This window comes from Neoarius graeffei, chromosome 13 (assembly GCF_027579695.1).
Source record: "Neoarius graeffei isolate fNeoGra1 chromosome 13, fNeoGra1.pri, whole genome shotgun sequence".
In the NCBI taxonomy this organism is placed as follows: Eukaryota; Metazoa; Chordata; class Actinopteri; order Siluriformes; family Ariidae; genus Neoarius; species Neoarius graeffei.
Genome location: NC_083581.1, coordinates 58,666,375 through 58,681,482, shown reverse-complemented (window position 1 = coordinate 58,681,482; position 15,108 = coordinate 58,666,375). Strand labels below are relative to the sequence as shown.

The 15,108-nt window shown below is 43.6% G+C and overlaps 1 protein-coding gene across 5 annotated transcripts in view; it reads left to right on the top strand.

Annotated features, from left to right (window-relative positions):
- The first annotated feature begins 10,131 nt into the window (after positions 1-10,131).
- Positions 10,132-15,108, top strand: part of usp19 (ubiquitin specific peptidase 19) — a 52,849-nt gene continuing 47,872 nt past the window's right edge. For 4 of the 5 annotated variants that reach the window (XM_060938184.1, XM_060938183.1, XM_060938182.1 and 1 more), the window contains exons 1-2: positions 10,132-10,343; positions 11,561-11,880. In XM_060938184.1, the coding sequence (XP_060794167.1) occupies positions 11,715-11,880 (166 nt within the window). In that variant the 5' untranslated portion in view covers positions 10,132-10,343; positions 11,561-11,714. Of the gene's footprint in view, positions 10,344-11,035; positions 11,247-11,560; positions 11,881-15,108 lie in introns of those variants that run through there. The other variant, XM_060938181.1, reaches the window with a different exon arrangement.

Genomic DNA, 15,108 nt, shown 5'->3' with positions numbered 1-15,108 from the left:
GTTTTGTGTCAGCCCTGTGATGACCTGGTGACTTGTCCAGGGTGTACCCCGCCTCTTGCCCATAGTCAGCTGGGATAGGCTCCAGCTTGCCTGCGACCCTGTAGAACAGGATAAGTGGCTACAGATAATGTATGGATATTATTTAATGTTTAAGGAATCATTCTTAGACTACTACACCACTATTATACTGGACCAGCATAAAACAAGTACTGCAAATTAATGAATGAAATATTTTGACACTTCCACAGGGAAAAAAGCTTTTCCTGTTGTAAAAATAAAATAGTTATCTGCCATGCCTTCCATTACTCTTCTGCAGATGTTGCAACGCTGCTTGAGATGTGTCAATTGCAATGGGGCAATAAATACTTCTCTTTTCACCAAAGGTTTGTTGTTATGGTTTTACTTACTGAGCCTTCAAATATTTTGAAAATAAGAGACCAACTGACGTAAGCTACCAATATCAGGTATGTGTAATTAATACCTTCCCATTAATTAAAATAAATAAATTCCAACACTCTGTGTAATAATCTTGCAAGTGATTAACTCACCAAACATCATGATGGGAACTTGAAACATCAAAATGATATGAACGTCATGTACCAACATCCATCCTACGAATTTGTCATGTTGGGTGCGGTTTAAGTGTTTATAGGTCTGTAATAATCATCTAATTTCAAACATACTACCCACCAAAGTATGCGATCTATGACATAGGTCAGCCCAGCCAGGGTTCCCTTCCAGCCCTGACTGCTGCCTGTTTCCCCAATTCCTTTTTCCTGAATGCAACATAAATCATAATACATTTTTCCAAACTGTGACATTTCTTTTGCTAAGTGATACAGGAAAATGGGGCAGCACGGTCGTGTAGTGGTTAGCACTGTTGCCTCGCAGCAAGAAGGTTTTGTATTCAAGCCCAGTGGCTGACGGGGAGCCTTTCTGTGCGGAGTTTGCATGTTCTCCCTGTGTCTGTGTGGGTTTCCTCTGGGTGCTCCAGTTTCCCCCACAGTCCAAAGACATGCAGGTTAGGTTAACTGGCTACTCTAAATTGTGCATAAGTGTGAATGTGTGTGTGAATGGTTGAGCGGAGAAAACATCTATAATAATCCATTAGAAGGCAATGGGAAACCACTACTGTAATCCTTCACTAGAAACTTTGATGGCTGAAGCTGTCAGAGTGGACCTGCCATCAGGCAGAATACTAAAGAAGACAGAAAGATGAGGATGGTAGTTGAAATGACATGACATTTATCATTATATTTCATAATCTAATTTAAGAAAAAAATCTGAAGACATATTCAGAAATGCCCCAGAAATTATTGTGTTTTAATGCCAGACTACAGAAGAACTGTGATTTTGTCCTTTCAGGGGTTGGTACTGGTATATATTGTGCACATATGGATACCAGGGACATTCAGATTTCAGCCAGGGCCAGTGCTGTTTAGCAAAACAAACTAAAGATTGGAAAAAGGCCAGCACATCCGCCTCAAGGTTTGATGTGCTTTCAAAGATGCTTTTCTGCTCACCACGGTTGTAAAGCGTAATTATAGACTTCCTTTCAGCTTGAACCAGTTTGGCTTTTTTCTTTTGATCTTTCTTACAGACAACATGTTTCTGTCTGGAGAACTGTCGCTCACTGAATGTTTCTTTTTGCACCATTTTGTGTAAAATCTAGACTGTGTGCATAAAAATCCCATAAGAACAGTGGTTTCTGAAATACTCAAACCAGCCTGTCTGATACCAACAGCAAAGTCACTGAGATGATATTTGTCAGTCATTGCGCTGCTGCTACATGATTGGCTAATTTGATATTTGCATGAATGTACATGTTACTATTGAAGTAGTGAGTGCAAGGAATACTTTTTCAGTATAGCAGGTGGATTAATTTGAGGAGAGAAGAAAACTTAAAGGAGATACGCAGGACCTTTATTTTTAAATACATTTCTGAGTGGATAGTATCTCCATCCTTGACTCTTGTATGCTGCATAATTGGGAATAAAAAATATATATATTTTTGAGAGTTAAAATCGACCACAAAGTTGGCATTTGAGCTGCCCCACTGAGCCAGCCAGCCCTGGGTGGGAGACGTCACAGCGGGAACCAGTGCTATGGACCAAAGCCAGACTCGGCAGGCAAGAGTGGTTGCAATGGCCTCTTCGTTTGGATTTATTGAAGAGTCTTCGGATTCCTCAGATAGTATTACATCGGAATCTGATAGTCCTGAAATCAGAGTGTGTGTACATGCTACTGCTATACACATAGAACCGTATCAGTTCGAACCATCGGAAAGTGAATCCAATAGTTACACGGAGGCCTCTACCTTACGAAATAAAGCCAGAGGACAAAGCCGTCTAAAGAATTGGATGGAATTGAACCGAGAGTCTCATGTGATTCTCATTAAAATAGGATAGGCGTTATAACTTATGCAACATACATGTACATGCATGCATTTTCATTGATAAAACATAAAAGGCTAATTAAATAATCAGATGAACTGAGACAATCACATTCTGAAGCAAATTAAATAATCTTATACCGCTAACTTAAATACACAATACAAGTTACATGTATTAATCTAAATGCAGGTAAACAATGTGTTGTTGTTTTTGTTTTGTAACCAAATGAGAGTTGCATCTTACCTGTCTGTGTTCTCGCTTCTTGAAGGCTGAACTTGTGGCCGATTGTTTTGAAACAATCTGACTTTCAGTTCTTTGTTCATTTGCTTCTTCCACATACTGTAAGGGCGAGATATTGCTTCTGAGGCAAGCATATCCAACGGAAAAAAAAAGCATATCCAGCGGAGAAATCTGACGACTGGTCCACTCATTCTCCATACTGAGTACTCCGCCATTACTGCTCGGCTCTCACTCCGGGAGAACTGGTTCAACTGAACTTATTTTCCTTTTCTTGTAGTTTTATTTTCCTTTAATTGTTGGCACTGCACCCTCTTTCAATACAGGCTTATAGCCAACGCTCCTCAACAGATCAGAGGTTTCGTACGAGTCCTCAGTAAAATGTGCAGAGCAGAGGAGAGACCACTTCGTAGGCGTCCAGTTTGTGAATTTCTCACAAAACATGCCCAAATCTTTGCAGATTGAACATTCTTGGGCCATGAATGCAACATAAATCCACCTTCTGTTGTGTTGCTGCACCCGCCAGCAACACATCTACGTGGCATGGTGATAAATTAGCTCAAAATGGAGGATTGAAGTTGCAGTCAGCTCTGTGTTTTAGTATAGTGAAAATGGCGATGAGACCGATAGACTTCCTGCTGTGACATCACAGATGTCAAGGTAATTCACTCAGACTGCTCCCTGTATGAATCACTTTAACCGTAAAAATTACTATATTAGATTTATTGTTAACGCTTAAAACTATTCCTGTGCCATTCTTGAGGTCTCAAGGCATTTATAAACAAAAAGTGAGGCTATGGTTCTGTGAATCTCCTTTAAAGCCTCACTCACAACCCACCGTACGTGCTGCTATGGGCGGTCTACGGTAAAAAAATTTGGCAAAACCGTGCTTGAGACTTGCGCAACACTTGCGTGTGTTCAGCGCCGTAAAAGGTTGCAGACTGGCTGTGGAGACTTTTGGTGCTGCACATGCAAATTCTATGGGTCTTGCGGCAAATCAAGAACGCATACACTGGGTACAGGACCTGTACTCCTTTTGTACGCCTGAACCAAGTCAACAGCACGGCTAGTAGGGACTTTTTGCGATGACAGTAACACGCATGAGTGACGCACGGTCATTGTACGAGTGATGTGCCTCAGAAGTACTACACAAGTATTCCACACTTGCTATTTGTGCGGCCCGCAAGACAGAAGTACATCTCAATTTGGACCCCTATGTGTGGCGTGCACACAGCGCACGCGACCTGCATGCAGCGCACGCGACCCGCACGCGACACGAGGGGCAAGACTCTGGGTATACATATTGGGGAGGAACCAAGGAACTGATCATGTAGCGTGTAGCATTGTAGAAGGGAAGAAGACCACCTCATTTGCTGTTTTTATTTGAGTATATGTTAATTTACCATGCAAACGTCAAATAATAAAACATTTTATTACATTGTAAAAAATCCCAACTAAAGCCCAACAGTTTGAGTACTGAAACACACTTTGACTCCGAGCTGCTGTCCTGCTCCTGCTGAGTGGTGGGACGGGGTGTCGGGATGTCCTTGTCCTCATCACTGAGCATGGCACAATGGCCTGACAACGATGATGGGATTGCAATGTCCTCGCTTCTGGGCGTCGTTAGCTGGAACATACATGAAAATCAGCATATATAACATTAATTACATAAGCATATAGATACTGAAATGAATGTTTAAAGCATGTGTATTTACCTGTGAAAATCCCTCTGGCGGGATGCTGTGCCTTCTGCTGGCTTGAAGGCATACTTCTCCCTGTCCGTGCAGGGCTCGCTGGTGCTGCTACCATCATCATCAAATTCTTCCTCCTCCTCCCCCTCTGCTGTTTCAGGCTGGGTTACTTCACTTTTGCTCGCTTTTTCTTGGGTTCCATTTTCTAAACTTTAAACTGAAAATGTTTTAATTTTTACCACAAAATATCCAATGTTCTTCAGTCGAAAGACAGATGCAGAATGCTGCAGACACGCTGGTTTTATACCCACTCCTGGCTTGCGTCACACGCAAGTTATGAGTGATTGTAACGTGCTAATCACATGCGTCACACATGCTTCACAAGTGTGGCCTGTACTCATAGCGCAGGAAACTGGTAAAATGCAAGTCGCACTCCACACTCACTGAACACGCACTGATCACATGCGTCAGACATACGCTTTCCACGGGCTAACGGTACAATTTTTCCCACGCCTCGAGGAAGTCAGGCGTACAACCTGTACTTGACAAGTACTTTGCCCATACTCCTCCCCCAAACTTTTCCCCGGGTTCACCATGACCCTGCGGCACGGTTGCGAGCTACCAAACCCTGCGACCCGTGCGTGTCCAAAACACTTACGGTGGGTTGTGAGTGAGGCTTTATACCCACTCCTGGCTTGCGTCACACACAAGTTATGAGTGATTGCAGGGCCGTGTTAACCCTTGCCGAGGCCCTGGGCAGACACTCCCCCGAGGCCCCACCCCCGCCTGTTGTCAACTGCGCTCAGCAAATTCACCCCCTCAGACGTGCCTGTCTAACTAGACACAGAAACTTAAATAATGACAGTGGCACAATTAGAAATACTATTGAACGATAAAACTTTATATCCATCAACACCTATTTAATCGAGAAAAAGCAATGGTGAAATAGGCAACTGCATGGTGAAAAAAATCCATCAGCCATCACGGTTAACAAGTCTGGTTAACTAAAGTTTAGCTTCAAGAAGCCTTTGAATGAGTGAGTCAATGAACAACATGTCAAGAACATAACCTAGGCCTACAACAGTTTCTTTAGTATTCAGAACAAGAGCATTCATTTGGTATATAACCGTTCGTTTTCATTTTGGAATCCAGGCGACTTTTAACTTGTGAAAACAAAGAGCGATGACAAAGAAAGAAAAATATCTTGCTTCTCAGAAATAAATCTCAAAATGTTAGGCTATGTGAAACATTTCATCCTTTCACACACGTAATGTCCCAAACAGCAGTGGCACACAGCTTTGCGCATTCAGTTTGACAGCCATGGGTCAACTTACAAGGGCACTTTCCTACTTTTCTGGAAAGCGAAGTCATTAATTAAATCATTGAACTCAAGCTGGCGTAGCGTGTGAAGACATGGTGGACAGTGATCATATTGACGGGTGATTTATGCGACGGGACAAGGTGGGCTTCCTTACGGGTGGTGAAATGCATCAAAAATGTTATCAATATGATCAAAACTTCTGAAAATATCGTTTCATATTTTCCGATCTCGCTACCTCCGAGGCCCCCTAGTGGCCGAGGCCCTGGGCAGCTGCCCATGAAGCCCGTTAGGATAGCACGTCCTTGAGTGATTGTAACGTGTTAATCGCATGCGTCACACATGCTTCACAAGTGTGGCCCGTACTCGTAGCGCAGGAAACTGCTAAAATGCAAGTCACACGCACTCCACACTCACTGAACACGCACTGATCACGTGCGTCAGACATATGCTTTCCACGGGCTAACGGTGCAATTTTTCCTACGCCTTCGAGGAAGTCAGGCATGCAACCTGTACTTGACAAGTACTTTGCCCATACTCCTCCCCCAAACTTTCCCCCGGGTTCACCATGACCCTGCGGCACGGCTGCAAGCTACCAAACCCTGCAACCCGTGCGTGTCCAAAACACTTACAGCGGGTTGTGAGTGAGGCTTTATACCCACTCCTGGCTTGTGTCACACGCAAGTTATGAGTGATTGTAACATGTTAATCACGTGTCACACATGCTTCACAAGTGCGGCCCATACTCATAGCGCAGGAAACTGGTAAAATGGAAGTCACACACACTCCACACTCACTGAACACGCACTGATCACGCACTGATCACGTGCATCAGACATACGCTTTCCACAGGCTAACGGCGCAATTTTTCCCATGCCTTGAGGAAGTCAGGCGTGCAACCTGTACTTGACAAGTACTTTGCCCGTACTCCTCCCCCAAACTTTCCCCCAGGTTCACCATGACCCTGCGGCACGGTTGCGAGCTACCAAACCCTGCGACCCGTGCGTGTCCAAAACACTTATGGCGGGTTGTGAGTGAGGCTTAAAGTGCATATTCTGGACCAATTTCATGTTTTTTTATATGAAAGAATGTCCCATTACACACTTATCCAGAAGGGTAATTTTGCACAAGGCCATCTGTCTACAGCAGAAAAAAAAATAACAAAACGCGTCTGGAAAAATCCCAAGGGAGTCTGGAGCCAGATTCGTGACGTCACCTGCGGAAGCGCCAGCAGGCTGCGAGAGCTTGCACGGTTTCAGTGCACAGCCTGTGTAGACCAGCTAGCGATTTTGCATTGAAATATGGAATTGTCACCTGAGCGCAATGTTACTTCACCTTTGGATAAAGAATATAATGAGATATCAGAATTATTTCTTACCCTGGCAACAGTCAACTTGTGAATTACCGATTTTCTTGGTCTTTTTCTCAGCTCTGCTTGGTCCTCGGCTTCGAGGGCCTCAGTGGATGTGGCACTTCACCTTCTGTCAGGGGAGACGAACACGGCTGGCTTCTTTGGTGACACTGACACAGATGGAGACGGTGTTGCTTTGGGCATTCTGACAGATGGAACTGCGTCTTTTTTCAGATCAAGTTGCCCCGCGAAGCCCATTTCCCACTGCAAATAGTTCTCAAAGTCATCGGGCCTTGTGAAGTGAGCACCGCAAATAATGCTGTAGTCTGTAGCATGTAGCCAATTTTTCCGGGTGCCTCGCACAAAGTGCTCCCATTTCTCTCTCATTGTCTGGTCTTTTGGAAAATGATGAGTACTAATCCCATCAAGATTGGTGCTGCTACACCCTCCTACGATACACCTGTTAACCATTTTAATAATTACGTGATAATGTTGAAGAAATTTGCAGAAAACCACTAGGTCATTTTCTCATAAACAAACCAGTGCTGACGTAGGATTCAGAGAGAGGCGTCCCACACGTGACGTCATGAAAATCAATGTTTCCCGGGAAATCCAAATGGCAAGTTTTTTCAGAGGCAGACCAATTCGCCTCAAATGGCTTGATTTCAACTGAATTTTTCTGGTATTGCGCAAGGTAAAAAAAAATTGCAGAGAATACAGAATGTGACAGATATTTGACCAAAGTTTAATATAAAATAGGAGAATTACATTGATCTTGCTCCTGAATTTACCCTTGGGTGGCACGGTGGTGTAGTGGTTAGCACGGTCGCCTCACAGCAAGAAGGTTCTTGGTTTGAACCCAGCAACCGGTGAGGGCCTTTCTGTGTGGAGTTTGCATGTTGTGTCTGTGTGGGTTTACTCCGGGTGCTCCGGTTTCCGCCAAAGACATGTGGTTAGGTTAATATGGGACGGCCTTGGGCTGAAGTGCCTTTGAGCGAGGCACCTAACTCCCAACTGCTCCTGGGGTGCTGTTAGCATGGCTGCTCTAGGTATGTATGTTAGGATGTGGCTGATCCCCCAACTTTCTCTGATAAAGCCTGACTTTTTTTTCTGTGTGAGGTTTGGTATCAATATTAAAAGTACAAAATTTCATGTAATTTCATGAAGGTCTAGGGGTGGCTGATTGTATGTCAATATTTGTGCTAAATTTTCATTAAATCCATATGTCGCCTAATTATAAATACAAATACATATTGCAAAGAAGGTTTGTAAATTGTTCCTTTGGTAAAAGTAAAGAGATTTAACCTGTCTTGACAGTTTCTTTCTCATATTTAGTTCAGTAAGCCAACTGGTGGCTCACTGTAATGGTCAAAACTTTCTTGTATTAAATGTAATGAAGAGAGATCCTTGGGCGACTGCAGTACTAGCTGGAACTAGCTGCAACTGACTCATGGCAATTCTTCACTCTGCTTCATATTGATGGCTCCCTTTTGGACAGGCCTGTTGAAGAGTGGGCCGAAAATGATAGCTATGTGAAAGGTAAAGAGATAGTAGATGCATTAAGAGTGTCAAATGACAGTGCTGAGAGAGGAGTCAAGCTTGCAGCAGACTTTCTGCAGTCTTCAAAGAATGAGGACAAATACGTACCAACAGACTTTGCAAGTGGTTGAAAATGACAAGAAGAATGTTCCAGACCAGCGTAAACGACAAAAGTGCCTAGATCCAGAAACTTGGAGCTTAATACTAGATTAAATGACTAAATTATTATCGGTCATTTTTGATATAAGTCGTTTGTGTTTAATAATTAACAATCTAAGTGAGTTACTGAACGTGTTATATATAGCAGTACAATCTGAGTCTCATCTCTCATCTCATCTCATTATCTCTAGCCGCTTTATCCTGTTCTACAGGGTCGCAGGCAAGCTGGAGCCTATCCCAGCTGACTACGGGCGAAAGGCGGGGTACACCCTGGACAAGTCGCCAGGTCATCACAGGGCTGACACATAGACACAGACAACCATTCACACCCACGGTCAATTTAGAGTCACCAGTTAACCTAACCTGCATGTCTTTGGACTGTGGGGGAAACCGGAGCACCCGGAGGAAACCCACGCAGACACGGGAAGAACATGCAAACTCCACACAGAAAGGCCCTCGCCGGCCACGGGGCTCAAACCCGAACCTTCTTGCTGTGCGGCGACAGCGCTAACCACTACACCACCGTGCCGCCCTACAATCTGAGTACAAAATAAATTTATTTTCCTTCACTGATATTTTTCGTCTGATTTTTAAATGCATGAAAAATAAAATTGCAATCAGCCACCCCTGAAACTTCTTTGAAATTGATGAAATTTCACAACTATACTCTACATGTATGTGTAACCTCATTATCAAAAAAAAGTCAGGTAAGATATAATAAAATTTTAGATTTTGGTGGGGACCAGCCACACCCTAATGTATGTATGTGTGTGTGCTCATTGTGCATGTATGGTTAAATGCAGAGAGGAAATTTCACAAGTGTGTGATGAATAAAGTTGTGCTTTCTTTTCTTTTCTTTCATGTTTACCTGCTATACCTCAAGTGCCCTTGACTGTTTGGTTATTTGAACCAATTTATGTGTGTGCGTATATATATGAGTGTTTAGTATACGTCTAGTTCATATCTAGAGTGTTTATACTGTTTATATTGTCTGAGTGTTTAGTCTGTGTGTAGTTCTTATCTAGTGTTTACACTGTTTATATTGTCTGAGTGTTTAGTCTATGTCTTGTTTTATCTAGTGTTTATACTGTTTATATTGTTTGTCTGAGTGTTTAGTCTATGTCTAGTTCCTATCTAGAGTGTTTATACTGTTTATATTGTTTGTTTTTTTCAATTATTCTATTTTTATTTATTGCATTGCCTGTTTGCACCGTGGGTCAGAGAGGACTGAAATTTCATCTGTGCTGTATGTCGAGCACGTATAGCATATTTGACAAAATTGACTTGACTTAACTTTCTTTAAGGTTTTCAACTTTATTGTAATTTTCCTCATAGGCAGCAGTGGGCGCTACAAACCAGAAACTGCTTCTTTCACCTCATTCTTCATGAGCACACTACTGACCTCTGCTGGTTGGTGAATTAAATGAGTGCTTTCTGTAGCCGGAAGTCGTGGCGGTTAGTGAAACAGGGAGTTCGTGTGATCTCAAACCTGTCTCCGGTTTGTTTGCCGTCCCAACCTCCGGGCTGGGACTCGCCGATCAGGTTGAGGAAACAGACGAAAGGTTTCTTTTCTCCGCCCATCTCAGCTGTCAGTTTCCGAGCAGCATGGGCCCTGGCTAGAACCTTCTGGAAAGAGCGGAGCTTTTAGTTTCGAGGTAACGCTGACGGCCCTCTTGCTTTATTTACCATGATACCGCGCTGCCGGTTTAACACACTGTGATTACTCCGGTAATGACGCGACAGATGTCTTAAATTAATCATTGATTGATTGATTAATTAATTTAACCTCTGTTTCTCTTCTGGAACAGAGAAATACGTTTTATGTGCTGCTTCACCCGGCTTTGCGACAAGCTAACCAGTTAGCTAACTAACACACCGGTGTTTACGTCTTTGTAGCTAATTCCCTGTTAGCCGGTCCGCTCGGTACCAGGGTTCTCGGTTCCCTCAAGAAGGGTTCTCTGTTCAGCCTGCTCTAGTTCTGTTGTCGCAAGCGCATTAGCTTTTTTTTTTTTTTTTTTTGCTCCAACCTCTCTAAAAATAAATAAAAATTGTCAGCTAGCGTTTTCCAGTTGCAAAAACCAATAAAAGTTTCACCAACCACAATTAAAAAAAAAGGTCGAAACTAGGCTAACAAGCTAACCAGCTATTTTCCAAAACCTACTGCTTTTTAATTTGAATACACACCTGACGATATAATCCTGATATACTGAAATTAACTGAAACTATTTTCTGCCCTGCCCAGACTGGATAACTATATATTTTTAAAAAAAATTAAAGTATTTTCTTTCAGCAAGTTTGCTAACGCACTGCGAGCTAATCCGGTTTCTCTTGCTAATGTTACCGGACACCGGCATCGATGATTTATAACAATCAGCTCCAGGAACAGACCTCTCGTCAGTCAGGTTTCTCCAGGAAGACGTTTGTTTTTTCGTAATTATTCGGCAGAAAAAAAAATCCCAAAACGCAGCGTGTATTCGTCTCCTTTTGTATTTATATTGAATTTGACCTAAATGCCGTTCTTGACATCTTGTTTACACTGAGCGCTGACGAGTCAATAGGTACGTAACCTTCTGTGACTAGCCGAGCTAGCATGAGACTAGCGTGTCCTTCTGTGTTCCTTTTACACAATTTTGCCTCTTAAACTGGAGATATTTTCACTCATATTCAGCTAATAAAGCTGTTAGTTGGTAAATGAAAAGCGGGAGGTATCAGCTGGAGTGGCTGAGTTTTGGTGTGCCGTGCTTCATGGTGTTGCTGTTAGCATGACACTGCAGCTAATACACAGGGTTTAGTCGGGGTTTGTTTGTTTCGCCAGCCTTATTTAGGCTTTTATTAACACGCACACCCGACTGCTGTCCTGCTCTATCTTCAGCACGACCCGATTCTGTTCTGGGAGTAGCAACGCCGCCAAAATAGCCGGCCCGGGCAGGAAGCGGCGCAGCTCGGACTCAGACCACAGTGAAAGCAGCTCGGCCGGCGGCAGCGAGGTGAGGGACAGCCGCCCTGTCAGCGGCAAGTGGCTGAAGATGGCTAGCAGCAGCAGCTCTGCATCGGGCGAGACGAGCCGCAGGCGAGCGCAGAGAGGAGCTGAGGAGAGCAGCAGCAGCAAGAAGAAGCAAAAAGATCGGGCTAACCAAGAGAGCAGGGAGGCTAAGCGTGCTGCAACTGCGGTTAACCAAGAGACTAAGAAAGGTGAGCCATAAGAGCCATGATGCAGATCAAGCTCAAGGGCATGTTTAATCACTGGCCTCTTTTATTTTGGGACGTAGAACATCATCACGACTCTATTTGGGATTAAAGACCGCCGATTTTCTTTGGCTCTTATCCGACTAACACTACGTTCACACTGCAGGCTGAAGTGACTCAAATCCGATTTTTTCGCCCATATGTGACCTGTATCCGATCTTTTATTGACTTTCGCTACGTTCACACTGCAAGGCTTAATGCTCAATTCCGATTTTTTTGTGAAATCCGATTTTTTTTTTTGTGAGGTCGTTCACATTAACAAATATACGCGACTTGTATGTGATCCTCAGTATGAACGAAAAGCGACCTAAAAGTGTTCCGCATGCGCATTGCAGGATACGACGACGTCACACGCAGTGAGCATGGCCAGTGTTTACGGAAGTAAAACCGCCCGGTTGCGGTATGACCCATCCAATCTAGCTTGAATAGCTGTATCCCCCCAAATGGAAATCAGCTCCCTAACCTCTGCGTCCTTCCATTGAGAAGATTCAGAACCTTCACAGCCCGAAGCGTCCCTCGCATTGATGTCGGGTGCAGATACATTTTTTGAACTGGGGGGGACAAAAAACTAGGGGGGACAAAGCTGCCAGCAAACCAACCCCAACCCCAATATGCCTGTCAAACTTGTTGTGGTTTACCATAGCAACCAAGCTCGAGCTCGCAACCTGTGCAGTCTGCGCAGCTCAACCAACCGAATATCAGTCTTTGTTTTGTTTTATGTGAGTTGTTGCAACTATGTATACACTGCTGTGCACCTCAATAAACCAAATGTTAATTAGTCTTTTGACTTTTCCGTGAGGTTTGCCTTATGCAAAGAAAGACAGCATAGACGTTTTTTCCTCCCTATAAGTGGGGGGGACCGAACGAAGTGAATTTAAATCTGGGTGGGACGAATCCCACCCGTCCCCCCCTCTATCTGCGCCCGTGATTATGCGCCATGTTGTTGTAACTTTTTTTGAGAGACCCGCCGCCTACTTCAGCGCAGGATAGTGACGTTTGTGGCTTGTTGTTGACGTGTAAGTCGGATGAATGCGACCTGGCGGTTCAGACTGAAGTCGCATATGAAAAGATCGGATAGGAATCGGAATTAGGACCACATATCCAAACGGCCTGGGTCGGATTTGAAAAAATCGGATCTGTGTCGTTCATATTGTCAATAAAAGATCGGATACAGGTCACATATGGGCGAAAAGATCGGATTTGAGTCACTTCAGCCTGCAGTGTGAACGTAGCCAATATGAACGACACAGATCCGATTTTTTCAAATCCGACCCAGGCCGTTTGGATATGTGGTCCTAATTCCGATTCCTATCCGATCTTTTCTTCAGTCTGAACCACCAGGTCGCATTCATCCGACTTGCACGTCATCAACAAGCCACAAACGTCACTATTCTGCGCTGAAGTAGGCGGCGGGTCTCTCAAAAAAAGTTACAACAACATGGCGCATGACATCAATGCGACTCCGCACCCACACGTTCCTTTGAACGGAGGTTGCAGTCACTACCCCGCAGAACGCCTGAGCCAAAACCCTTGCCCTCTTCCTTCTCAACCTCCTCCTTAACATCAGGCTATTGTGCATGTTCTGGCTCCATCACAACAACAACTGCATCATCGCCAGGTACTCCATGCTGGCTACTGTCATACACAGGAAACTTTAGGTTACTTCCGTAAACACTGGCCGTGCTCACTGCGTGTGACGTCGTCGTATCCTGCAATGCGCATGCGGAACACTTTTAGGTCGCTTTTCGTTCATACTGAGGATCACATACAAGTCGCATATATTTGTTAATGTGAACGACCTCACAAAAAAATCGGATTTCACAAAAAAATCGGAATTGAGCATTAAGCCTTGCAGTGTGAACGTAGTGTAAGAGTTCCATGATCGCCCCAAATCCCCAGTGTATACTGTACATGGAATCAGAATAGAATAAACTCAATAAGAATACGAATTAAAATTCTGCTCCACATTCTTTTTTATTAATGCGAACAGAAGGAGAATAGTCCCATAAATAAACCTTTGTATCGGATTACTTTCATTATCAGAGTCTGTACGGATGTTTGAGTCATGAAGCCATGAGAAAACAATCCTCTGAGAGAATGGCTCATTTTACAGGTATGGATCTGGTTAAAAATTGCAGTCAAACTTAATATTTTGAGGAAGATAAACTTTGAAGTTGGTCAGGAATTAAAGGGGCTGTGTCAGGGTTACTGCATGCTCGGGACTGATGGATGCAAATTAGTGTAAACACCCTACGCTAACACTTTTTTTTTGCAGCAAATCCAGGTGTAATAATCAGAAAAGTGGCGTAGTGGTTAGCACGGTCGCCTCACAGCAAGAAGGTTCTGGGTTCGAAGCCGGCGAGGGCCTTTCTGTGTGGAGTTCGCATGTTCTCCCTGTGTCCGCGTGGGTTTCCTCCGGGTGCTCTGGTTTCCCCCCAGTCCAAAGACATGCAGTTAGGTTAACGTGGGGCGGCCTTGGGCTGAAGTGCCCTTGAGCGAGGCACCTAACCGCTGACTGCTCCCCGGGTGCTGTTGTGTGGCTGCCCACTGCTCTGGATGTGCGTGCAGTGTTTTCCCCAGAAAAAAATTAAAGCCCTAAATTCTGGCATGATAATACACAGACAATTGAGCGCCAACGGTGCAAAATGAAACTGGGGGGTTCGGGGGCATGCCCCCCGGAAATTTTTTTTTTTTTTAAATAATGCTCTCAGGTGCATTTTCAGGGTCTCTGAGAGGTTTTAGATACATGATTATAGGATAGATTTTACCAGTGTTTCAATGATTTCTGACCTAAATAGTATTAATATGTACACATTTGAAATTTCACCTTAAAGTTCAACATGCAAGTTAAACTGTTTTGTTATAGATTACTTAGGTATATGATAGATTGAAAATCTACGGGGATCCCTTAATTATCTATGATCAAGTAGCGTTGTAACAAAAATGTGCATGAACAGCGGTTTGCTCCATCTTATGCAATCCAATGAAGAGAATCGATCATTATGACCACCTGTTGATCACAAAGGGATCTGAACCTAAGAACTGCCACCTTAAAATAAGTTGCTATATTACTATAACTGTAATGATTTAGAATGTTTCTGATGCAATTACCATAATATATGAAACGAATAAGATACACTGAAAAGAAAAGTAAGGCAACTGCATATTATAAAG